General features: G+C 36.1%; 3 protein-coding genes across 3 annotated transcripts; all 3 read left to right on the plus strand.

Moving 5' to 3' along the window:
• The first annotated feature begins 5,888 nt into the window (after positions 1-5,888).
• Positions 5,889-10,365, plus strand: cldn7b (claudin 7b). The gene is made up of 4 exons (XM_065290630.2): positions 5,889-6,382; positions 8,368-8,532; positions 8,745-8,829; positions 8,972-10,365. Exons 1-4 carry the CDS (start codon positions 6,160-6,162, stop codon positions 9,129-9,131), a joined length of 633 nt encoding a protein of 210 aa, XP_065146702.1. The 5' UTR covers positions 5,889-6,159; the 3' UTR covers positions 9,132-10,365.
• Positions 10,366-16,401: 6,036 nt separating this feature from the next.
• On the plus strand, positions 16,402-19,287 carry ponzr2 (plac8 onzin related protein 2). Its single transcript, XM_065290629.2, has 5 exons — positions 16,402-16,562; positions 16,662-16,717; positions 16,990-17,103; positions 17,277-17,431; positions 18,376-19,287. Exons 3-5 carry the CDS (start codon positions 16,998-17,000, stop codon positions 18,496-18,498), a joined length of 384 nt encoding a protein of 127 aa, XP_065146701.1. The 5' UTR covers positions 16,402-16,562; positions 16,662-16,717; positions 16,990-16,997; the 3' UTR covers positions 18,499-19,287.
• A 2,591-nt stretch (positions 19,288-21,878) lies between these two features.
• Positions 21,879-26,085, plus strand: LOC135779737 (placenta-specific gene 8 protein-like). Its single transcript, XM_065290628.2, has 4 exons — positions 21,879-22,032; positions 23,482-23,589; positions 23,802-23,989; positions 24,299-26,085. The coding sequence occupies exons 2-4, from the start codon at positions 23,490-23,492 to the stop codon at positions 24,524-24,526; spliced, it is 516 nt and encodes a 171-aa protein (XP_065146700.1). The 5' UTR covers positions 21,879-22,032; positions 23,482-23,489; the 3' UTR covers positions 24,527-26,085.
• The last annotated feature ends 615 nt before the right edge of the window (positions 26,086-26,700 follow it).

The following is a 26,700-nucleotide window of genomic DNA, read 5'->3' on the forward strand; positions in this document are numbered from 1 at the left end:
GATTCTAACCCCAACCCCAAGCGACAATGGTAAGAAAATACGAAAAAACAATTAGAAAACAATACATAAAATGACACGAAAAAGTTGTGCAATGCACACAAAAAAACTATGTATAGAAATTTGTGCCAGTATCACGAAAAAGACATTTGTGCTCAAGGCACGGAAAAAAGCTGAATTTCGTGCCATGGACACAAATAAATTGATCAAATTTAGCGGGACTATAACACGACTTTCCATGACATTAGTCTGTACAAAACCAACCGTACTGTTCCACCCCAGTGCCAGTTTTGTACCTTTTATCCTGATAGTGTATTTTTTAGGTGCCCAAAAGTTGGCCCGCAATGACCTTTAATTTGGCCCATCATGCCATAAGGAAAAAGGATAAACGTCATTGACGCAGATGTTGATGTTTCTAATTAAACTTTTTCTAAAATAAATTTTTTTGTTTTATTTGTAAATTACAAAAAATGTAATTATATGTAAAATTAAATGATTAAATGCAAGGAATTTAAGTGAATACATTTTTAATGTACATTCATACTTAAAGGTGTATAGCATGCTTCACGAAACTCAATGAACTTGGCAATGGCGGCCGGTGACTTCTTTTTTCGAGGGCGCTCGATGCGAAGTTCTTTACAACATGTATGTAACCTAAAGTATGTGGTTCATTATTTTAAACTATGTGTTCTGCGAGTGATCCTATGTGCATAACATGTCTTGTCAAAATAACTGCCTGCTGCAGACGCGTCTAAAGGGTTTATGATAAAAGAGACGCTCGGGTTTGCCAGATACTCGCATAATCTCATGCGTAATCAGAGTTTACTGTTCAGGGAGTGTCTTGCATGTATTTTGTGAACGTGACGGTAAACGGTTTTGACGCATGTGCAGCAGGCACTTATTTTGACAGAACACGTGTTGCACATGGTTCACATTATGCAACAAACACATATTTTGAAAACACAAGCAACACGACACACCGAACACATATGAGTCACAACTGCTCATCTGAACTCGGGTACTATAGGCTAATAAGGAGAGGTCACGGCAGTGGCACACAGACAAAAAAAACAAAAACAAAAAACAATGATTGGCAAAATGACAACAGTTACCTTTGAAATAAAACGGCATTATATGTAATGTTAGCTTTTTTATATTAGAAAATTATAAATTAGTAGAATCAGGGCAACTTTAATTTTAATATATAACAGCAACATTTACTTTCGGCCACGGCCCTCTATCAGGTTTGATTTTTGGCCCTTGGGAGGACAAAATTTGGGCACCCCGGTTTAAAAAATACAATCAGAATATATAGAATAGAATTTATATTATATAAGAATTTAGACTTATATTGTCATTGCACAACTTTATCACAAACTTTTTAGCTCTCTTTTCAGTAGTACACACATAAGAACACATACACAACAGATATGGATAAGTTTTATAATCTGATCCTAACTTGATGCTTTAAATATTCTTGATTTTTGGGGATCCAGAGAGATCTAAAGGCACAAAACAGAAATCATAACATCACCATTTTAAAATGTGCACGCCTAACCCTACTATAACAACAGAGGATTAAACCTTTACTAACATTCTACTGGGTTATGACAATGGAGTTATTATGTAAAAAATAAAAAAATGACTATCTAAAATGGGATCAATATGTTTGTTCAGAATTAGGATTTATTTCACATATTTGTTTACACGGTCAATAAATATAAAAAAGTGCACATAAAAAGTTAATATAGCACCTCAGAGTACATATTGGTACCAAAGAGTGAATATTAGTACTCAAAGATATATATTGGTGCCAAATGCATTGGGGCAGTAACCTTTAAAAAGGTCCAAGTGACAGACCATTTTTTTCTGACAGTGTATAAAAGAGGGTCATTACTCGAAAACATTAAAGGAATCCATTTGTAAGTTAGTGAACTGAGCATTGCTGCGGTGTTAAACAATAACGTGTGTAATTGATTTTTAGTGATGTACTTAAATTTGTGCAAACCCTTTCACACGTCTCCAACACACATATATTTATCTTGAAGGTCCTCCATTATCCTGCTGTGAGGCTCTGAAAACATCAACATTGATTTCACTTTTATCTCATTTCCACACACATGCTCCTCTGCCCTTTATTCACAAATTCTGTCCGTTTCACCTAACTCTCATTAGGACGGACAGTAAATGAACATTATTGTTATCGGAAGTGAAAAAGGAGAAGAACAAAGGGAGTGACTAACAGAAAGTGAGAGAGAGTCATTTAGACATTTCAGGGATGTTCAACATTCATTATACTGATAAGGGAGAGAAGAACAAAACAAATGTCAAGTAGAGTCGACGGTCTCTGTCAATTCCAACAGGGGGCAGTACTAGCTAGAAACTGTGGTGTGTTTCGTTTTTGTGTGAGACAGAGAGCAAGAGTTTCCATGAAACTTTGTCGTCATAGGAACCGTGAACAAGATTAAATGATAACAATGCCACCGGCTACAAATTAGATATGTACGCAGACACCATAGAGCTAATTAATTGATATTACAAAAAAGATGATTGATGGAAACAAAACTTTAACCACTGGATTTATAAGATCCTCAACTGATACTTGTCCCGTTCGCTTCCAGCTATGAGTCACCATCAGATGACAGTTTGAATTACATTACTTGGAACCGTAAACAATTATAGGGGTGTGTCTAATAAGACCCTGCTATATCCCTCTCCCCCTCCCACCAAAACATAGAGGTGACACTCCAATCACTTCACAAAATAACACAGAGAGAATTAAAAAAATATTGTACTGCCATGATGAAGATATTTATAGGAAGTTTGCATTTGCAAACAACTTCAAAAATAACTTGTATCTTTCAGGACTGATGATGTGTGTGAAATGTCTCACTAGAGCATAGAGTGAGTACGAGACAATTTGTGTGATACAGATTGGTAGCTTGTAGATGAAAATAAAACCTCTTTCTCTCTATGTGTGTTTGTGTGTGTGTGTGTGTGTGTGTGTGTGTGTGTGTGTGTGTTTGTGTGTGGTTTGGATTACAGGAAATTCTCAGGGTTGGTGCTGCATTATGGTATAACCTGTTTGGCCGCTACCGGTACACTAAACCCCTCCCCCACGAGGACTAGGACATATAATGCTTTTACTAAAGTTTCACATACTTCCATGTTGTTTAGTTTTAAATATACCCACTGAACCGCTAGTATAAATCCATGTCATGTGTTCTCACACACACACACACACACGTGTAGGTGTATGAATCATGCCCAATACCTTTCTATCTGACTGATACCTGTGACATCATGACTTGTAAGACACAACACTCCCTTTTCGAATGTTTGTTTTCAGGTGGCTTTAAAAATAGCTGTGAATCCCTTAATTAAAAGTGAAACAAAAAATATGAGTGGGCATACATGTCAGAAAGCTTTGAATAAAGAGATGAAACAATAATACAATTGAATTCATTAAAATTGAAACGCACTGTGAATTGCTTGGATAAAAGTGTCTGCCAATCTGTAAATATAAATATTTTATTTGTACAAGTTACTAATATGTTCTTATAATTAAAGGATTAGTCCGTTTTCTTAAAAAAATATCTAGATAATACTCACCACCATGTCATCCAAAATGTCGATGTCTTTCTTTGTTCAGTCGAGAAGAAATTATGTTTTTTGAGGAAAACATTCCAGGATTTTTCTCATTTTAATGGACTTTAATGGACCCCAACACGTAACGGTTTTAATGTAGTTTAAAATTGGACTCTAAACGATCTCAAACGAGGCATAAGGGTCTTATTTAGCGAAACTAGTGTCATTTTTGACAAGAAAAAAAATTGCACTTTTAAACCACAACTTCTCGTCCATATCTGGTCATGTGACGCGCCAGCGCGACCTCACGCAATACGTCATCACGCCAAGAGGTCACGGAGGACGTATGCAAAACTACGCCCCAATGTTTATAAGTGTGGAGAAAGAGGACCGTTCCAACGTTGTTGTATGTGGAATGATACTAATTAATGTCTTTGTGTCAGTTTATTGTTTAAAATGGTCCGCAAATGTGCGTTTCATATATGTAACACGTGACCTTTTCACGGCAACTCGCAATTACGTGAGGTCACGCTCGCGCGTCACAGGACCGGAGATAGATGAGAAGTTGTGGTTTAAAAGTGCATATTTTTTATTTTTCTTGTCAAAAATGCTAGATAAGACCCTTATGCCTCATTTGGGATCGTTTAGAGTCCTTTGAAACTGCCATTTTAAACTGCATTAAAACTGTTACATGTTGGTGTCCATTAAAGTCCATTAAAATGAGAAAAATCCTGGAATGTTTTCCTCAAAAAACATAATTTCTTCTCGACTGAACAAAGAAAGACATCAACATTTTGGATGACATGGTGGTGAGTAAATTATCTGGATTTTTTTTAAGAAAATGGATTAATCCTTTAACACACAAAATAAAATGCCGTAAAGGTGAGGTTTGTTTGTTTAAAGAGATGAACATACAATGTGTGAGCTTCATTTCACATTAATGCTTTTCATAGTAGGACAAAAAATTACTATGGTAAGACAATGGGCCCCATCTTTAAAGTGGACTACTCCTTTATTTCCAGCCTGATTTCACAAGAATTTGTACATATTTTGCGAGTTGGCTAATTCGTATAAATTCGTACGACGTTAATCATTGCCATCAGAATAGCATTGCCAATTCACAACACAAAATTTTCCTGTCTCACTTTTTGTATCTTAACGTAATATACCATGACTAAGGTCTAAATATTTTTTCCTGAGATTACCTTGTTGTACTTAATGTGTTTCATTTTTCAAAACATATGGCTCAGTTACTTTGTGATGTACTCACACTGAATTTTAAATGTGTTTTGTGTTTATGTGTTAGGTATATGTACGTATTAAATTGTTCTCAATATCCTGTGCTTTTATTAAATTAGTAGTTTGTAGCATGTTTTGCTTAAATGATTGATGCTGAAGACATTGTCAATTGTTAAAATGTTTCTAAATTCCATTATGTAAATGTGTACAGTGAAACAGGAAGTCGATTTGGGTGTAATGTTGCTGTTCCTCACTTCACTTGTCATGTTTGTTTGTTCATTTGCAGATGATAGATGGGCTGGGCCACTTTGGGTGATATTAAATAGCATTGAAGTTCTCTGAAGTTATGTAAAAAAAACAGTATTTGCTTTATTTGGCTGTGAGTTCCTGTGTGCAGACACAATAGTGCCTTTATTTATTTTACAGAATCCCAGGAATAGCAGTGGGAAGCACATGAAACAATCAGAAACAATTCACTACTGTTGTTTTATTATGTAACAGACTTAATTTAAGATTTGAAAATGATTACTATTATTAGTATAGTGTTAATGCTTCTTTAAACAGCATGTGCTTTCCTTAAAAATACAAATGAGATAATTACAAGATTTTCCCTAAATTGCTCTAGTACAACAACAACAACAACAACAACAACAACAATTTTTTAAATACATTTGGGTTATATGGTTAATTCACAAAAGGCACACTGCATTACACATTTTGAGGGAGGTGTGCAGAAGGCATCTTAAAATATAAATGTGACCTGTGAAATTCAGATTTAAATCTCTTAATCTGATTATGAGATTAGGACCATCAAAGTTTGATTTCAATCATCGATTTCACGGTCTATTCAGTCGATATTAAATATATCAAGGTTGTTTACACACACTGTTCTTTTCATTAAAATGTTATTATGTAAAAAGATAACGTTACTCATACTACGAAACAATGTCGTCACGATACCCCCTCACTACACCGGCAAATTGAAGTGTATCGACAAGGACGAAACCGAAATTGTCTCCGCCCATAAAGAGGACGAAACTCTTAAAGCTCAAATCAGCAGCTCATTTCATATTCTAGGTGCGCCGTCTCGCAACAGGTGTCCGATTTAACGCTTCCGCGACGCTTTTAATCGGATTTCTTTTTAGTTTTTAAACAATTCTTGACTTTTTAAATAACTTTTAGCAATATTAAGTCAAGTTTTTGGAATACATTTTGTGAAATTCACCTCTTAAAAGTCGGTGGATTACTGAAACGTTTCTTCGGTTAATTGTTTTGTTTGCACATCAAACAGATATCGTGCTATAGTCGCTAGGTTTTAAAGAAGATTCCGAGAAGATGGCAAATAAAGGACTTCAGATGTTCGGGTTTATCCTGGCGATTCTTGGTATAATTGGGCTCATTGCTGGCACAATCTTGCCTCAATGGAAGATGTCTGCTTATGTTGGAGATAACATAATCACAGCTATCGCCATGTATTCAGGCTTATGGATGTCGTGCGCTTTTCAGAGCACGGGGCAAATACAGTGCAAGGTGTATGACTCCATTCTTCAACTCGACAGTAAGTGCGAAATGGCTAAAAAGTTTTGCAAACTGTAGTCTGTTACTAGCAATACGGCTGATTGTGCTTCTAAAACTTGGTTATTACGTTTTTAAAAACAAGTAGTGGCAACTTGATGAACAAGTTAAAGCGGTTGCTTAGTAAAGCGGTGTATTGGGAGCGCACAGCCGCGCATGCGCATACGATTCTCTGCGGTTAATAGTCATTTCTTCACACAGTGCTGATAATGATACGAGAAGTCCAGCTTCGTTCGTTGCCAGGCTACCGATATAATTTATTATTGCTGGGTTGTACACTTTTGTTGCCGAGTAAATATTTGTAAACCTAAATCTGTAACTGTTGTTTTATCCAGAAATAATTTAGAATTTTGGAATATAACATTTTGAAAGAAATACAAAATATATATTTTAGTCAAATTTTGGCGGTGAACTATTAAGGTGAATACATGTTTCAAACTAAGCCAACACACACATTGTTGTTCCTTGCCACGCCCTATACTCACTCCACTTGTATCAGGTTACTTGGATTAAGGACGCGCACCTGTATTTCAACCATTTTAGTGGAGAAAGTTTTTTGTCTTTCTTTTGTGATAAAGAAAGAGGCTATAAATGAGCTCCTTTTAAAATCAAATAGAGGTGTTTGTTGTCAAAATATAATTCAAGCAGAGCCCGGGGTTGTAAAAGGATTTCTTTTGTTCCGGGGTCAAAAGAAGCTCAAACAGGTGCGAAGGAGAGCAGCTCTTTAAATAAATGTTTTCAAAGACACCTGCATGATTATATATATTTGTAGTCTTAAACGGGTTATTTTTTTAACATTGGTGTAAACTTTGCAACAGGGATTAATGTTAAATGCTGAGTTTTTGGTGATACGCTTGGGTTAACCTCAAAGTAATAATTAAACGAGCGTGACTCCCACCCTTCCTCCACGCGCGCAAACTCGATGCTTTGTACCCGGGGGTCGATCAATGTCTTTGAATAACTCAAGTGTTTTGCCAACACCCTGTTGAAACACAAACAGAAGAGCTCTCTTGAAACAGAGGCTTTCATTGTTTGTTTGGAAAAGCAGGTGAATGGAGATATTGGAAATGTGTAAAACAAACACACTATATGTTATCATAACGGGGAAAATCACTTATAGGTTGTGTTTATGGATATGTGCCATAAAAATAAAGTAATTCAATCACCTACCATATCAGTGTTTTTGATAAGACTTGTGTAAAACCAGACCTTATCAGTAAGTTTATTAGCTACTTCATAGACGATTTTGATATTTAATAATATTTAGCTGTAGTATTGTTAATGAGGATGCCATGGCACAGAGCGATCACCCAAGTATGGTGACGTGATGACTCGCAGCCATTTTGTAGATTTGTTTGGTATGTAATTAACCTCAATTGTAAAGCTATCTTCCAGTAGATTTGCCAATTTATGGACTACCTAAACAATTGAGTTGTTTTGACTGACACTATAAAGAGTGGTTTTAGAAACGAAGCCGTGTCAAGACAGCCCACAGGCGAAATTTTAAAAAAGTTCCGAGGTTGTTACACTGAAACCGAAGTTGAACACTCCTCTCGTGGCTGGTCAAACCGGTTTCTTTTTTCTATACAGCTAAAGGGCGAACTGCTGCCCACATGTGTACAATCTTCCCCGCTCTCAAAGGAGGCTTCCGGTTCAAACCGGTCTCATGCACCTGACTGCAGGTGTAGAGGGGGAAGGGCTTTGTGAATCACAGAGCAAAACAACAAAAGCCTGTAGAGAATTGGGCCATTTCTAAGCCCTTTATTCTGTCCTCAAACTTTGACCGCAAACACTGTTAAAGCCCAATTTTTTTTGTGCAAAACTGACTTTATCATGATACACCAGATTGAGTGCTGGTGTTATACATTTTCCACAATTATCATGTTTTTTATTTTTTTAAACGAGTAGTTGCAAAGTTATCATGATTATTTACCACCCTTTTCTTCTCTCCTCTCCCCCACATTTCAGGTGCTCTGCAGGCAACTCGTGCTTTAATGGTGCTCGCGATCATTCTCAGTGTGATGGGACTGGGTGTGGCCAGCATGGGCATGAAATGCACAAACTGTGGTGGCGACGACAAGGCTAAAAAGGCGCGCATTGCCATGATCGGCGGTATAATCCTGGTAGTTGGAGGTATGCTTGCTTATATATTTCTGTCTTACTTTGTTTCAGAGTTTTGCATTCTCTAAACACGATTTAAGTTTCCAAGGCATGCTGAGATCTTTAAAAATGTACCATTGAAATATTTTGCATGCTTTCCATCCCCAAACTACATACTGTAGGCCAGTTTTGTAGCAAGCAGACGTTTCTCAGAAATTAACTTCTTTATTTCTGTTGTTCCTCAGCTCTCTGTAGCATGGTTGCCTGTGGCTGGTTTACAAATCAGATTGTCAGAGACTTCTACAACCCTTTCACACCCGTCAATACAAAGTAAGTTCATATATTACCGCAAAGCACAAACGTAGTGTTTAATCATTGTCCTTCTCTTTATGTAGTTCTCTTCCTCGTATTGATTTAACAATGCAGAGAAGTCAATGCCATTGCTTTCCACTAAATTATAATATCTGTACAGGTACGAGTTCGGATCGGCCATTTTCATCGCCTGGGCAGGTGCCTTCCTGGATGTAGTGGGTGGAGGCATGTTGGCAGCATCCTGCCCAAGGGGTAAACCATCTCCCAATTACCCAGTTAAGTCCTCCAGAGCCCCAAGCAGCAGCAAGGAGTATGTTTGAGTCCAATGAGTCATTCACAAGCTGGAGAAGACCTTAAAGATTTGAAGAGTGCTGGTGGAAGTTTTCCTGGTCCGCTGATCTGAGAACTGTTTGTTTCTTTTAATTGTAATTGAAAGTAGGCTTAGCACAGAACAAACGGGTCCGTTCACTGTTCTGGGGCAACTTTTATTGATGCTCTAATACAGCAGCCCACCTTAGATAAAGAGGTCACTACTGTTTTTATTTTATTTTGATAAGCACCATTTTAGTTAGTTTTATCTATTATATTTTCTGTTACTGTTGAGTTTGGAAGAAGGGTTCTTCTCCAATGTGTTCCTTGTTTCATAAACTGCCCCGTTTCGTGATCTTGAACAAGGAAGACGCGCTCAGGGAAAAAACATCACGTATGCCCCTTAGTTACACAACATCTCTAAAGCCATGCACCGATCCCCTCAGTTCACTTTTTGGGGTGTTTATTTGTGCCAGACACTGAGGTGGTCAAGTTATTTGAGATAATTACATTTATATTCGTATTTTTATCTGGTTCCCTAACCATTAATATGTCAGTTCAAACTTTGCCCCTTATAAACAAATTAATATCGTCCAAGGGAAGCTCGGCTTATGATACCATTGATAACATGACTGAGAACTTTTTTTGTTTTAAGTAATATTATAACATCATGAAGAAATAGCGAATTATAATGGAAAGGCAACTGAACTTCTATTTAAATATTTTTTACAGACATGCCAGTTTCTGTTACTGAGCAACTTGATCAACACTTATCTCTGAACTGTTTAAATGAAAGCAATGGCTCTTATGTTTAAAAGCTGAAACTTTTTGCCTCATTTGACCTTGAGCTCTTCGATTTCGTTCCTGTTACACGTGAAGAATACAAGTTACATTCATACTGGTCAGGAGAAATAAAGCTGTAAATACTTGCTTTTAGTCACAGCTAGTTACAAACCAGGAGTCATGTACACGACTTTTGTTTCTTTCCCCTCACACCTGTACATTCAATTCTGTAGGCCAATATGAAAGGAAAAAGCAAACCTGTATGATCCTGGTGCTTTCTTTTTTTTTTTTTAAGTAAAACATTTTCTTTGGTCTTTATGTTTGGACCACTTGAGGTGGGTTGCTGTCACTGTACTTAGAATAGTTAACTGTTATATTTGTGATGTGCTCATGCGAATATTTAACTTGTTTTTGTCAAAGTTTGCAAATTAACATTTTATGTAAATAAACAATTTTTTTAAACGAGACTTTGTGGCTTTGTGTCTTCACTTTCTGTGAAATTATTGCAAGTTTCGTCATGTCATTGATTTGCAAATACCTCAGCCACTAGAATGATCTCGTCGCCTTCCTGTTCCCGCTTAATTTGCATGTTCTGGTCATTTCTACAAACATCAACCGACGTAAAAAAAACTATGTCGACAAAAGACTGTAAGTGAAGAGAAAATGGAAGTTATTGTTCATGCGGAGTCTTTTGTGACTTTGGGTGTGGTGTGATTATATGTAGGTTAAATAAGCGTACGTTGAGGGCATGCTACACATTCGGAGCCACCTACCTTTTTGCAGGAATATGTTGGGTTTTTCCATGGGATTAATTTAGTTTAAAAGTCGTGAAACACTTTAGGTAGTTGTGTAAATTAACAAAACGTTCGGTAACCTTACTTTTCCGCAAATGCTGGTTCTGCGAGTGTGTTTGGCTCTCTGCTGCCATCCACTGGTCGTTTGCTGCTAGCGTATCTTCGCTGCAGTCAATCTTTAGTAGTAGTAGGATTCATTCTTTTTTTTAGACAAGTTAAGAGTCGTAAAAATTTATTTTAGATTGCAAGTACGTAAATCTAATGCCAATGATATGTTTTAATAAAATAAACCTTTAAACTAGGGCACCAAAAGTTTTTTTTAACCTGGACCACAAAACCAGTCATAGCTACAGAAAGTATCATGGGAATATTTGAAGCAATAACCAAAATTACATTGTATGGGTCAAAATGATAGATTTTCTATACCAAAATGAAGAGATTTTTTAAAATATAGTAGTCAGCAGCATTTGAAGTGGTTTTCCTAAGACAAGAACAGGTTTTGGGTATTGTTTTTAAGACAACTTGATTTTGATCCATGCACTTCAAGTATATAAATCTAGCCTTTATGTATTTATCATTAGTAATATGTGTGTTAAAGGAAAACACCACAGTTTTTCAATATTTTACCATGTTCCTCAACTGAGACAAATTAATACATGCATATCTTTTTTCAGTGCGTGCACTTAATTTTTGTACAGTGTGTTGTGAATGTGTTAGCATTTAGCCTAGCCCCATTTATTCCTTAGGATCCAAACAGGGATCAATTTAGAAGCCACCAAACATTTCCATTTTTTCCCTATTTAAAGACATGAGTAGTTACACGAGTAAGTTTGGTTCCACAAAATAAAACGTGGCGATTTTTTTAAGCAGATAAAAAATGAAATATATATTATACGGCGGAAGAGCACTTCGACCTTGCCGCACAGTAACATCATCACTCGTGACTACTCCCCATCTCACTCAATCTTGTGTCAATATTACTGCGCCCGAGGTCGAAGTGTCAAACCGTTTTAATTTGTCTTTTTACTTCATTCTGTTCAAAAACACTCAAGATGTGTTTAGTGCCAAGAGAGGTCACACTAAACACCGACGATGCCTAAAGACGACATTTAGTCCTGAAAATTTAACTTTTTTATTTTTTGTACATATTTCGTGTATTTTCTGTTTGTATCTTAATAAAATAGATTGAAAAATAAATATGGATAAACATTAAAACCTCTAAAACAAGTCTGGTGGTGGGGCCTAAGACTTTTCCACTGTATGTCAAGGAATCATTAGCATACACCCCTCTGAATGAAAACGCTTTATGATAAAATAATGTTTTATTTATTTTTCCGAGAGACCATAGCAATATCATGCATGTGCATAGCAATTCTAATGATAACCACATAATTCTACATGCAATCTGTCATAAGGCAAAAGCGTGTAAACCCTCCACAGCTAGATTTGAGTTATGTCTTTAACTCAGAGACATGCAACACTGTATCCCTTACCTAAAACGTGAAAGAAAGCACTCATAATAGCATATCACCTGACTATACAGAGTTGTCTACAGTTACTGGTCTTTGCCTTTGGTCAGAAATGAATCAGCCTACATATCCACATTATTTCTCCCCCTGTGAGGGACAAATATAAAAGGCAGCTCTGATCTACCAAGAAGCTACAGTGCAACAAATCACTTGTGTGGCCTGTTGTAAGGCTGGCAGCTGCTGCCATGCACAGGGACTACAGTAAACTACAGCTGAAACGCATGCGGTATCTCGTGTGCATCTGATACCCGAGGGGTGTCTTTCTTCTCTCCTGCTTGAAAGTGTCCCGACTGACCCGTGGCAGATATCAAGAATGGCTGGTCCAAAATTTAAAGACTATGCGGAGGCTCAGGATGGTGCATTGCTGAGTGGCACAGGTAGCGCCCCGTTGTTGTTCAGGACGTTGTCCAAGTCTTCATCCTCTATAACCACTAAAAAGTAAAGTTCACAACTTACTTTATCAAGACATACATAAAAATACTGTACATTAAAGTGTCCTGTATTAATAATAGTAGTATTCTGTACTATAGTATTTTAATATACTGTGGTAAATACTAAACTATTTCTATATATTATTTCTGTAGTAAATACTATGCATACTCATGTGGGGAGTTATAGTAATTACATCACAAAGTACACTTATGAACAAAATTGCTACTTTATTGGTTAATTATAGTAACAGATAATGTTTAACACATACCGACAAAATCTGACAAAATAACACCACACACCTCGTTTAGACCGTCCGATCTGTCCGAGTTTGGGGGCCCTCTGGCCTAACCTTCTCTGGGGGGAATCGTGGCTCAACTGGACCTTGTTGAACTCTTCCTGCAGATCCTCCACATCACACACTGACCCACGGGAGCTCTGTTCATGCTTTCCGGAGGGAGGCAGTAACTCGGGCATGTCCGCCGTCTCAAACATGCCTGCGGCCGGTGTGTCGTTCTCCGCTACCCCGCTGCTCATCAACGCCTCCTCCGCGCCCGCGTGCTCCTTCTCCCCCTTCTCTCTGCTACCGCAACAGTACAGCATCCAGAAGAAGTGCTGGATCACGATGAAAGCCACGAATATAACTGGTGTTTGCTGTCTGTATGTGACTAGTTCGCAGAATGCATTTTTGCAGAGTAAAAAAAAACATATAACGCGTTTAAAAAGCATCCCTCGGTAACAATGACCATCGTCGTGTCCTGTATCTTCCAGTTAAAGGATGCGGTGTAGCGGCGGGTGGCGTAAGCTTTGCTTTGAATCTGTACATCAGTCGTTCATACACGCGGCTAAATGACAATGTTAGTGATCTTTATAACGTCTCTCTTAGGAAAGAGCATATCGTGATAACTTAGGGATATCCCAGCTATTTCCCATTACGTCATGACACCAACTTCAATCCACATTAATAATCCGCAAAATTGTAGCCCCCTTCTCATCTTCAAACACATCTGTCTCTAAACTGAAAGAGACATAGCGCATCCGATTTAGTTAAAGGGGACATTTCACCAGATTTTTTGTGAACATGTTAAATAAATCTTTGGTATCCCCAGAGTACATATGTGAAGTTTAGCTCAAAATATCATATAGATAATTTATTATAGCATGTTAAAATTGACACTTTGTAGGCGAGAGCAAAAATGTGCCGTTTTGGGTGTGTCCTTTAAAATGCAAATGAGCTGATCTCTGCACCCAATGTCAGTGCTTTGGTTGGATAGTGCAGATTAAGGGGTGGCGTTATCCCCTTCTGACATCACAGGGGGAGCCAAATTATAATAACATATTTTTTACATGTTAAATTTAGTTACTGGGTTGATCTTTTTTACATTTTCTAGGTTAATAGATGCACTGTGGACCCGATTATAGCACTTAAACACGGAAAAAGACAGATTTTCATGATATGTGCCCTTTAATGCTTTTTTGTAAATACATAATTCAAAACCACAGTTCAAAACTGTCATGGGTAAGTACGGTGTGTCAGAATTAGATGATGAAAAAGCTGTATTTAAAGAGTGTGACGTGGTTATAAACAAGAGACTTAAGTATTTATAATGATGTTGACACTGATAATTATAGGCTATTGATAAATAGTGGCTATTCAATTGTTTGAAAGTGATTGTTTCAAGTGCTTCAAAATTCTTGGTATTTCCCTGGTAACTTTCTAGTCAGGATTTGCACTAGGATATGGTCCTTTACAGCCTACATTGTTTAACATTTATAAATACATGAAAGGGACAGTTCACCACAAAGTAAACATTTTCACCCTTGTTTTAAAACGTGTATTGGACTGTTTCTTGTGTATACAAATGTGCCCATACAAAATCAATGGTGGCCAGTGCTGTACGGTTAGCAGCGTTCTTCAAAATACCTTCATACAGGTTTGGAATGACATGAAGGTGAGTAAATGAGGAAAGAATTTTTGGGTGAACTCTTCCTTTGAAGGAAGTTACAGTGAGTGCTATACAAGTTAAAATGACTTGACGCACTTGGTCTGTCATTAATATATTACACGTGCCATGAGTAAGAGGCACTTAGGTGAAATGTTTAATGGGTGCTGCCGCTAACAGGATTCCTCACCATGGCAGAGATCCATCAAGAATATTTTTTTAATTGATTGAAGAGTCTGTGTGCTTTAAAGAAGACATATAAAGAAAATCTGACTTTTTCCATGTTTAAGTGCTATAATTGGGCAGTGCTTCTATACATAGTGCACTGTAAAAAAAAATCTGTATAAAAAATGGTAAAATTCCAGCAGCTGGGGTGCCGAAAAAATAACGTAAACTAACGGGCACAAAAAATTACAGATTCCCCCCCATAATTTTACATTAAAACATGAAAAAGAACAACCCACTAACTTAGTTTTGGTAAACCATTCTCTGCAAGAATGTGAAAAAATATGTCATAGAAATTTGGCTCCCCTTGTGATGTCAGAAGAGGATCTTATTATAATCTTAACTATCCAACCACGGCATTGCCATTTAGTGCAGAGCGAAAGAGAGAAAAAAGAATTGACAGCACAATTGAGCTTTAATTTTAACAAACCACCATTATTGGGATCAGTTTTGGCATTTCAACAGCTCATTTGCATTTTAAAGGATACACCCAAAACGGCACATTCAAAGTGCCAATTTTAACATGTTATTATAAATTATCTATAGGGTATTTTGAGCTAAAACTTCACATATGTACTCCGGGGACACCAAAGATTTATTTGACATCTTAAAAAAGTCTTGTGAAATGTCTCCTTTAATAAAAGCTCTGATGCTAAAGTCAGGTACAATCGACGTTATATAAGATAAGGAACCAGAATCATGTAGATAATAATGCTTTCAAATTGATACTGTACAGAAATTGGATGGTGTGTTGTGAATGCTATTTTTTATGATATATTATTATGTTTTATTTTTTATTGTATTTATACTATTTGGTGAGACTTGCTGCTGTGCATGCTAAATTTCCCTTTGGGATTAATAAAGTTTATCAAATCAAATGTTTGAATTTGAATGAAAGTAAACTTCATTGAGAATGGTTTCTTTTCATTAAGCATATGAAAGTGAAGTATAAAGATGCTAGCTCTGTTTGTGATTTTCTTTAGTTGGGTCTTTTTTCTTCAAAAGTCTAAGGTTGCTACTAAATTCACATGATTTTGTAATGAAGTCTTGTTTAATTTTTTAATCTCAAATGATATTATTAGAAAAGGCAATTAATTTGAAATTTGGTTTGCTTTTTTGTTTTGATTTAATGACAGCATGGACTGGTTTGCATAAGGTTTGCAGATTGCATAAGTTTGTGCAAAATCTTATGATCCATGTTATCCTGATTTGAAATATTTCCAAAGCACATCTGCTTCAGTTGAAGGAAGTTACTTGCTTACATAAACAGTGCACAATCTTCTATATATCTACATTTTACCTTCTGCTTACTTTTAAAAGCAAAATATCCAAATGCGGTTTCAAACATTAAGGCACTGTTCCTGTTTTTACTTGCTCAAAACGTTTCCTTTATTGTAATCTTGTCATAGATTTTCAATCCTGCTCCTGGTGACCCACTGTCCTTCAGAGTTTAGCTCCAACCCTAATCAATCACACCTGAACCATCAAGTTCTTCAAGATCACTTGAAAATTACATGCAGGTGTGTTGAAGCAGGGTTGGGACAAAAGTTTAGAGGACAGTGCATGGGTCCCCAGGAGGAGGGTTGAAGACCTTTGTCACAGCATATGCATTGAAATTCTTTAGGATATTTAGTAGTCCTTTCTAGGGTTCTTCGAAAGTTATGTAATCTCGGTCCACACCTCACTGGGAATGTTTGTACGTGATGCTTGAAGGACGCTGCTTTGTTCAAGTCTAACAGGTTAAAGAGGTTTCGAGTTTTTTTGTGTTGAAAGGAAGATCATTTGTTTTTTTTTGTCATCATCCGCCACTCAGTATAAAAGCAAGATTGTGATCACAGGTTTACACACGGCTGATCCTTTACAGAGTTAAAACGTCTAGCTCAACAGCACACAGGTGAGTGCACATCTCCACAGATATTTGAGATCAAAAGATCTAAACTCTTGTTATTATCCTCATCTGTTATTTTAGGACAATAGTGACCGCTTGTTTAATTATGTGTGATGTTCACAGTGTTACTGTGATTTTTATTTTATTTTTTTATTTCCCTTTAAATTATACTGTATATCCACAGAAATATAATTTCATTTTGCAATATGTGAGTTTTTGTCTTAAGTTGAACAGATGTGTTAAGTGTAGTGACATCTTTCTTTGTTTAACTTTTTCAGCTGCAAACATGTCGAATTCAATGATAGTCACACAGCCACAACCTCTTATGATCTCCAGAGAATCGGATCAATGGGGATCAGGCGTTTGTGATTGCTGTGATGATGTGCCTGAATGTAAGTTAGTTAACAAGTTAGTTAATATTGCATGACAGCTATACAGTATTAACACACCACTTTTAAAGCACGTGTGTGATTTGTGCCTCAGTGGTCTTGTAAAATATTTATAAATAACTATGGACCTAGGTAATAATTATTGTAATTGTAACGATAGCACTCTCTGTTAACAGGCTGCTTTGGCTTCTGGTGTTACTGGTGTTTTACCTGTGCGTCAACCAAACGCTATGGCGAGTGTTTATGTCTCCCCCTGCTGGATATGTGTGGGATTGTTCCACCCATAACGCTGTCCATGAGAGTCTTAATGCGCAATCGTTACGGGATTAAGGTTTGAATTATCACTCTTCCAATGCGGATACACAGTCAATTAAATCTTCATAAGATTTTTAAATATTATAAATTACTTGTAAATAGCCCTGTGATGGTCACAAATTACATTTAAGCTGAATATAGGGCAAATTTGCCATGCTTTGTCAGTCAAATATCAAATGCTGGTTTTCTGCAGAAGTGGATTTCATGTTATGGCAATTTCCAAAATTTTTAAAAAATAAATAAATAAATATTTATAAATGAATTCCAGAATCAAAACCCACATGAGAATATTGTAGCTACTATAGTAAACTGTAAGACAATTCCTATACTATATTGTTTTTGAACCTGACTATAGTAAATATTAAAGTATACAGTATTTATTTATTTGCCAGTTAATACAACACAATATTATAGTAAACAGTTATATTATATTGATTAGTGTACTACAATTTACTGCAGTTTATATTAACTTTTACAAAAATGTTTCTGACTTGAAAAATACTTTTGGTAAAAGTTTTGACCAATATTTATATTTTGTTAAAAGATTTTTTAAATCTCATACAGAGATTATCACTTATATAGATTGAAATTTTTATTTTATCTGGCTAAACATTGTGACATTACTTCTGAAGAGTATCTACATTGTGACAACTTGCACTATATGACAGCACTGTGTGTGTGGTTCATGTAAAACATGTTTGGGGACCAAGTGTCCCAACAAAGATAGTAATACCATTATTTTCATCCCAGCATTGGATCAAAAAGGGATGAGGCCAGCGTTTTAAAGTGCAGTAATTTTAGACCTTGTGGGGACATTTTTTGGTCCCCCTTAGGATTTTTTTAAATGTAGAAATGCGGGAAGTTTTCTTTTGAGTAAGTTTAAAGGTTTTTAGTTTAGTAAAAGTCATTGTCTATGCCAAGTCCCCCATAAACACAACATGTGTGTGTGTTTTGTTGCAGGGCACCGTTTGTAATGACTGTCTGATGGCCACATTCTGCAGAGCCTGCGTTTGGTGTCAGATGTCACGTGAGATGAAGGATCGGTCTATCCAGATCACACTTGTTGGTGCCAAAAATCTTTAATCTTTAATAAAGAGTCTATATCAAGACTCAGAAAGACTTTTATAATCAAATCTGAACGATGTTGTACTTTGTAAAACTTTTTTTGCATTTAATTTTTTTAAGTATAATCAATGTGCAAGTCATTTCAACTTGGTTTTTTAAAATCTTGACTAGTTGAATTAGCTTAAAGGGATAGTTCACCCAAAAGTGAAAATTCTTTAATTTATTCATCCTCATGTAGTTCTAAACCTGTATAGATTTCTTTTTTCTGATGAACACAAAAGAAGATATTTAGAGAAATGATGGTGCGCATATGGTGTCCATTGACTTTCATAGTAGGAAAAAATCTTTTGGAAGTATTGTGGTATATGATGAAGAAAATATTTTGATAAATGATGGAAAGCACACAGTTGACAGTACCAATTAAATTTCATCACATTTTTTTATTCCTACTATGGAAGTTAATGGTCACTATCTGCTGTGTATTTACCATCATTTCTCAAAATGTCTTGTGTTCATCAGAAAAAATAAATTTATACAGGTTTAAAACATGAGGATTTTTGGATGAACTATCCCTTTTACTTATTTCAACTTAAGTTACACCATGCAAGTCAAGATAAAACAATTCAAGTTGATTGTATTACTTAATTTAAGTGCAAAAAATTGTGTTGTAAAATACTTATTTGATATCAATTATCTGTAAATTACTTGTGATATAATTTGAGAGACCCGTGAATGTTATTTTCTACTGATGCTTTGTCTGTGTTTTAATTATATTGTTCTAAAATAAATCAATGTACAGTGTTGTTATGCAGTGTAAAAGTTTTGTATTTCCAACAGCATTACATCAGTTAAGAGTTCGTGTAGCTGTTTGATAAAGCTCATCAAACCTATCTGAAATAATTTGTATACACTCTTAAATAAAGCTGCTTAAAAGGTTATAAACAGCGATGCCATAGAAGAACCATTCACTCAAAAGTACTTGGAAGAATAATTAATTTCATACCTTTAATTTAAAGAACCTTTATCTTATAACTTAAAGGATCTTTATCGAACCATTCAGCCGAAAAGGTTCTCTGGCATTGGAAAGTACCTGCATGTTTTAAGGGTGTAATTGATGCTTGAGAGTCTCAATAGTCTCAAGTTGGGAGGTTGCTTATGTCAACATTAATTAAAATAAAACTTCCCTGGCCTTCAAATACTTTTTGTGCTGGAATGAAGGAAAACTGGTTTCTCTCAGGTGCCCAGAAGAGTCGGCCCCACACATTCTATGCATTCTTTAAATTTCCCTCATGCTTTAAGGATTTGTATGTCTGTCTAGGATTTGTTGTCTGCTTATGTTTTAGTTTTTTTTCTGACAAAATGATAAAACATAAGATGGATTTTGAAAAAATATCAGAAAATTCCTTTGTGTTTGTCTCTGAGCTTGCTATGCATGTTGCCATTGTGCCATTTAGCAACTATCATACTACAGTATCACTAAGATCATTGGCAACTAAATAGCTCTTAAGAGGCACACCTGTAGTGTTTTTTTGTAAGGTATGTTCTAAGGTAAACTTCTTGAAATTACCAAATATAAATAAGGCCTAGCCCAGAATTAATTTAAACCCTGTCCGGGACTAGGCCTTATTTATTTTTTTACTTCACCTTTATGGCGTTTTTCATCTTTTCTGCTCTGGACGGATAGCTTTAAATCCTATTCATATATCAAGTTGCATGTCGATAGGCACGTCAACTGCATTGGGGAGCTGCACAGACCGACTGACAACTGGAATGAAAGTATTGTGACATCAGACTGCTTTCCAAAGGTTTTAATGATGTCACTCGCACTTTAATGTGTGCAGTGCTGCATGAAGCTAAGAGCAAGGGCGCCCCCTAATGGTCCAGGGCAGGAAGGCATCAAGGCATGTCCGAATCCAATGTTAGGTTTACTTCCTGACTCCTGAGATACCTCCATTGTCCTGTCCCACAATTCTTTGCGTGTGCGCATGGGGAATGTGGTCAAGCCTGGTCGAGTTTGAAAAAATAAAATGGCGGCCAATAAAGCGTTGGAGCACAAATTTAGTGTAAATAAGTGTATACTTTCACTTTTTACACTTAGGTGACCAGACGTCCCCGTTTTCCGGGGACAGTCCCGTTTTTTGGTGTTCTGTCCCCGACTAAAGCTGTCCCCGGAAATGTCCCCGTTTTACAGCATGTCCAAAACAACCAGCAAATACACTGAAAACCCGATCAACATAGCGTTTGTAGTACCAGACCGGAGCAATCATGTAATGATTATTTTCACCAGCAGAGGGGGCCGCGAGCTACTTATTACTTGCGCACGCCACTGATTTCGCGATGAAGAATTTACTACGAGACACACGAGAAAGCGTCATTATCATCAATTAAGTTATGATAAGATATGAAAACTCATATGAAAAATGATCACAGTATGTTACGGAGCATTTGTTTTATGTAGGCTAAATATGTTTACATTTTGAATGATTCCTTCTGTTCTTCACGTTTACAATGTTATGAAATCAGCTGATGTAGTACCTTAGAAGTCATTTTTTGATGATAGGGTATGTCTCTTGTAAAAAACGGAAAAAATAGATTTTTAGGATACAAAAATTGTTCAATTAATTGAATTAGAAACACTGCAAAAAATAACTTTCTTATTAGTATTTTCTCTTGTTTTCAGTAGGCTACAAATATAAAAAAATTCTTAAGTCGAGATTCATTTTCTTGATGGGCAAAATGACTTAAGAATATAAGTCTAATTTTTAGACCAAAATATCAAATTTGTGCTTAAAACAAGCAAAAAAAAAGAATCTACCACAACTTAATTCAAGTTCACAACTTTTTTTGCATGTTTTAAGCAGAAATTCACTTAAATTTTTTTCTTAAAGCTAGATTTTTCTTAGGGGATTTTGCTTATCAAGAAAACGCATCTTGATGTAAGATTTTTTTGATATTTGAACTGAAAATACGACAAAAATACTATTAAGTAAGAAGTAAGTCATTTTTGCAGTGAACCCACAACAATAAAAAGAAGTAAACTTTCAAAAAACATTTTGTCCCCATTTTGTAATTCATAGATAACAACAAATGAGATTTTAATGATATTTTGACCATTTAACTAGGAAATGTCCCCGGTTTTCATTTTAAAAATCTGGTCACCTTATTTTACACCTTTTAATTGCACTTCTAGCGAGAAATTAGTATTGTAGTTTTCAAATATGTGATTAGTTATCACAAAGGCGCTATCTGTTTATATTTCAACCACGCGTCGCTGCCTATGAAGTGTGTCCGAATTTTTTTCTCTGAGCTGCCTTCATGCCTCCGAAGTCATTGCAGCGAGGCAACAAGTCAGCTGACTAAGTTTTCGGACACAGCCTATATGTACAGGGAGGATCGGCTCTGAACCTACCAGACGTGTTTTGTCGTTTAGCAGCATATTTTCATTGATGACGTACAAATACATGTACAAAGGATCTCCGTCAATTCTGAAAAAATGTTTATTCTAACTTTCACTTTTACAGAAACAGTAGTGGTTGTACTCTAGCAAAGAAAGTAAGTTATTTTTTTTCTTCACCATTTACACTTGAACGCAAATTTTAAGTGAATTTTATTTAGTAGGATAAATGTTTAACTTGTTAGCTTTGTTTGCAAACTAGACTTCTGATATATAATCAACTACTGACTAGCTCTCAGTTTTTTTTATTGCTAACATGCTAAATCATTTAAAGTGATAAAAAACAATTCTATGCTGTTATTGTACATTTATGGACTATACATAGATACATTTCAATGTTTTGATATTAACTCAATGAGGTTGAATGCACACTAAATTTTAATTACTTTACAATTTACAAAAAAGAAAGCATATTATAAAACAGAAAAAATTAATTTATATTGCTTAGTTTGTGCAACATGATCTCTTGTAAACTGTACGTGTAACTTTCCTGAATATCAGACACAAACTTGAAATGTGTGAACAGGAGCAATGAACTAGTAAAAGTTCAGTACTGTTGATCATGGTTTTAATTAACCAACAATGTTACCATACCGGTTTACCTTCCTTAGATCAGTGGTTCCGAAACTTTTTCAGCGTGCGGCCCCTCTTGTGTACAGTGCATTTTTTTGTGGCCCCCCGAAAGAAAATTTATGACAAAAACAGTTTTAAAATGTAATATTTTAATTAAACAAAACATATAAAATTATACCTAGTAGTGCTGTTGGTTAGTTGGCTTATTATTTTTTAGGTTTAATTACACAGAATTCATGATAAATGAATGTATTTTAAAAAATGGCATAAAACTGGGGCCCCCTGGCACCATCTCGCGGCCCCCAGTTTGACCTTAGATAATAATAAAATATTTTGTTAGCTAATGAACAATGGAGTTTTACACTGGTAAATATAAGTAAGAAGTGTTGATGACTTTAGGAATTACATTTTGTTATCCAGAAAGTATTGAATATTGCATGAGGTTACGTATATACCCTACTGAAAAATCCAGCTAAGCTGGTGAGCTGGTCTCCCAGCTTGGTTTTAGCTGGTTTTGCTGGTGTAAGAAGCTGGTTTTGCTGGTGTAGCAAGCAAGCTGGTCTAGTCGTGTTTTGGTCACTTTTTAAGCTGGTCTAGCTGGATTTAGCTGGTCAGGCTGGTAAGAACAACTGGCCCACCAGCATGACCAGTTTTGCCAGGCTGGGAGGACCAACTTAAGTGCCACCTTAAACCAGCTAAAACCAGCTGCCAGCTAATGTTGGTCTTATCTGGATATTTTAGTAGGGTATCAAAAGTTGCAGTGATAACCTTTATGCATTTTACGCATCAGACTTGTAGTATACAAGCTGTACTTTTTATCAGGATGTGTGTTCCTTGGGAATCGAACACACAATTTTTTAACTGAGCTGATTTACAGTTATTGTATACAACTGTGAAAAACAATTTTTATGTGGGAAGCTCAAAATAACACAATGTGTCAGTATCTGACAGAAGGCATTTATATTTCTTGTCAGATCAAATAATGGCAGCTACAGTGTTTGTCCAGCAGCCTTATATAGTGGCAAATCGATATTCATCATGGAGTTCAGGGCTGTGCGACTGTGGCCAGGACATGAACTCTTGTAAGTACCCTTTACATTTTACTTAAAATGTACTTGTCCATTTCTGCGCTTCATTAGAATATGCAGTACATGCATTTATTGGGAAGTGAACCCATGACTTTGAGTTGCTCAAACACTTAAAATCTCACTCACAAGTCAGGAGAATAAGAATTAAAGACCACAACTAAAGGCATTATGTGTAAAAAAATAATCTCATCTTGTTTTGCTCTTAGGCTGCTATGCATTTTGGTGCTGCCCTTGCTTTGCTTGTTCCACCACTGGGGAGTTTGGGGAGAGCACCTGTCTGCCTCTGTTAGACATGTTAGGCCCGGGTTTCATGGCTGCTTTTGGGGCGCCAGTATGTGTGCCACCGGTGACTTTGGGGATGCGGGTGGCAATTCGCCACAAATATGAAATCCAGGTGAGTTGTACCGCCAAGGTAACATTTTGACATGCAACTTTTTACAGTATATATACATTTGTCAGGATTAACATGTGATGCTACACAGTCAGAAAATGGCTCTGAGCTGTCACTGGGGTGGTACCCTTTCAAAAAGTACATCTGATAATAGTACCTCAGATTGGTACCAAATGTATACATATCTGTACCTAAGTAGTGGATATTAGGGACCATTTTGACAATTTTTTTCTGAGTACTTCTTAAATGTTGCAGAGAGGGTATAGCGAAAACAACGTCAGTTTGTGCATATGTGTGTGTGTGTTGTAACAGGGCAGTATCTGCGAGGATATCATGGTGTCCTGTTGTTGTATTTGGTGTTCCTGGTGTCAGATGAGCAGAGAAATCAAGGACCGTAAAAAACCCATCACCATAATTACCACACAGCCCGTGGTACAGAGTGTTCCCAACATATCCACCACCACCACCACACATGTTGTGAAAGAGTCATATATGTCACCACCCCAGATGGGTTCGACTTATATCATGACTTCTCCATAGAGGGAAGCCCCAGCTGCCATTCATCCTAAATAGATTTCACTTACATAATGTTTTAAAGATTCAATACATATTGATGGTTCCTAATTTGCCATGTTTATCTATACACTATACCGTGGTTTCCTGGACAGGGCTTATCCCAGTCCCAGAATAAGATGCATGTTTAAGCTCAATATTGTATGTCTTGCACTGACATATTTTAACATATATCTTTACATTGTTGTGTCTCAAGATTTGTAATAACTACTATGAGGCAGTTTCCCAGACAGGGTTTAGATGAATCCAGGACAAGGGCTTAGTTATATTAAGACATTTAAGAAGTTTTTACAAACAAACCTCACAAAAACAATACTGGTGTGCATTTTGGGCACTGATCTGTTAACATGTCAGACAGTTCAAACATGCATTTTTGTCTAGGGGTGGTTTCCCGGACAGGGATTCGACTAGTCCTAGACTAAAATGAATGTAAGAGCTGTCCAAACTGAAAACACCTTGCACTGACATATCTTAAAATACATCAGTGCCCTTTGTTTTACCTCAGAATGCAAACCAGTAATGTTTTTAGTAAGGCATGTTTGTTAAAACTAGTTATATTTCTTAATTGCCTAGTCCTGGCTTAAAATAATCCCTGTCTGAGAAACCACCCCTAAATGTCCTAGGCCTAGTCCTGGATTAATTAAAACCATGCCCCTATATTATTTATGGAGTATAGTATAGATAAAATTGGTTTATATGAGAATACTAGACTGATCTCATGAAAAGTCGTGTTATAGTCACGCAAAATTGTATCAATTTATTTGTGTCCATGCCACGAAATTCAGCTTTATTCGTGCCTTGAGCATGAATATCTATAAATAGTTTTTCGTGTGTGTCGCACGACTTTCTTTTTTGTCTTATTTTATGTATAGTTTTTTCCTATTTTCTTACCATTGTCGCTTGGGGTTGTGGTTAGAATGACTTTCTGTTACATTTTTAGACATCCTAACCCAAACTCCAACTCTAAGACAATGATTTAAAAATAGGGAAAATGAGAAAACATAAAACACAAAACACACATAAAATGACACGAAAAAATGAAAGTCGTGCACGGACACGAGAAACTATTTATAGAAAAAAAGATATTCGTGCTCAAGGCATGTGAAAAAGCTAAATTTCGTGACATGGACACGAATAAATGTATAAAATTTTTGGTGAATATTACATGACTTTCCATGAAATCATGTTGGAGAATACGCAGTGACCTGTGATCAATATGCTGGGTAACTTGCCTGATTCATATTTTATTTTGGGGTTTGGGTTGGGTAACCATTATTGTAGAGATATTCTCACATTCAGTTTTAAACTATATTGTGTATGAAAGCGTAAAACATATATACACACACAATATTATTTTCAGTTTAGTTAAGCATTTTAGACAGCCTGAAAAAACTTTTTTTTCTTAATGTGTTTGCATTCTTTGTAACTGTAAATGTCTAAGATGTGAAGAGACACAATAAAATATACAAATACACTTTGGAATTAGAATTGTATTTGTTAACTGAAAAGACTTAAAGTGACTTATAAAACTTACATTTATTTGATAATGTAATAATGCTGAAAGATTTTTTTGTGTGGGTAAGGGCTTGGGTTAGGTGATTACAATATATATAGTTTGTAGAATATAAAAGTACTATGTAAAGTGTTTGTGTGTGTTCACTACAAGCTTGGCTTCATTCATATTTATTAACATTTGATCCAAATGCTTAATTGTTTTTCCGGCAAATACAAATTTTGCTTATGTTTTTTATATAAAAAAGTAATTATGCGTCGGGTGGTTCTTCACCTCTACGTCGTGCATTAAAACCTTAAAACATTAAAACTTCAATGCATGGCTAGCCGTGGATTATCTCTTACATGACACCTGCACGCTGGGCCATGTATTTCTGTATACATGTCCATGTATTCCTACTACTGTATGTAGTTTCAGTGGTGATATTCAGGCATCAGCAGACTGTAGGGGTTGTCTACAAAAACAAAAAATACAGACAAACAAAGCAGCAAAAGACAGCAACAATAAAGTATTAAGGGAAAACAGGAAGATTGTGAAAGAGACCATTAATATTCTGAAGGAGAGCAATATCGAAAGAAAGCAATAAAATTCAAAACAAAGAGCGAGAAAAAAATTCTGTGAATAGGAA

The sequence above is a fragment of the Paramisgurnus dabryanus genome, chromosome 10 (genome assembly GCF_030506205.2).
Source record: "Paramisgurnus dabryanus chromosome 10, PD_genome_1.1, whole genome shotgun sequence".
Classification (NCBI taxonomy): domain Eukaryota; kingdom Metazoa; phylum Chordata; class Actinopteri; order Cypriniformes; family Cobitidae; genus Paramisgurnus; species Paramisgurnus dabryanus.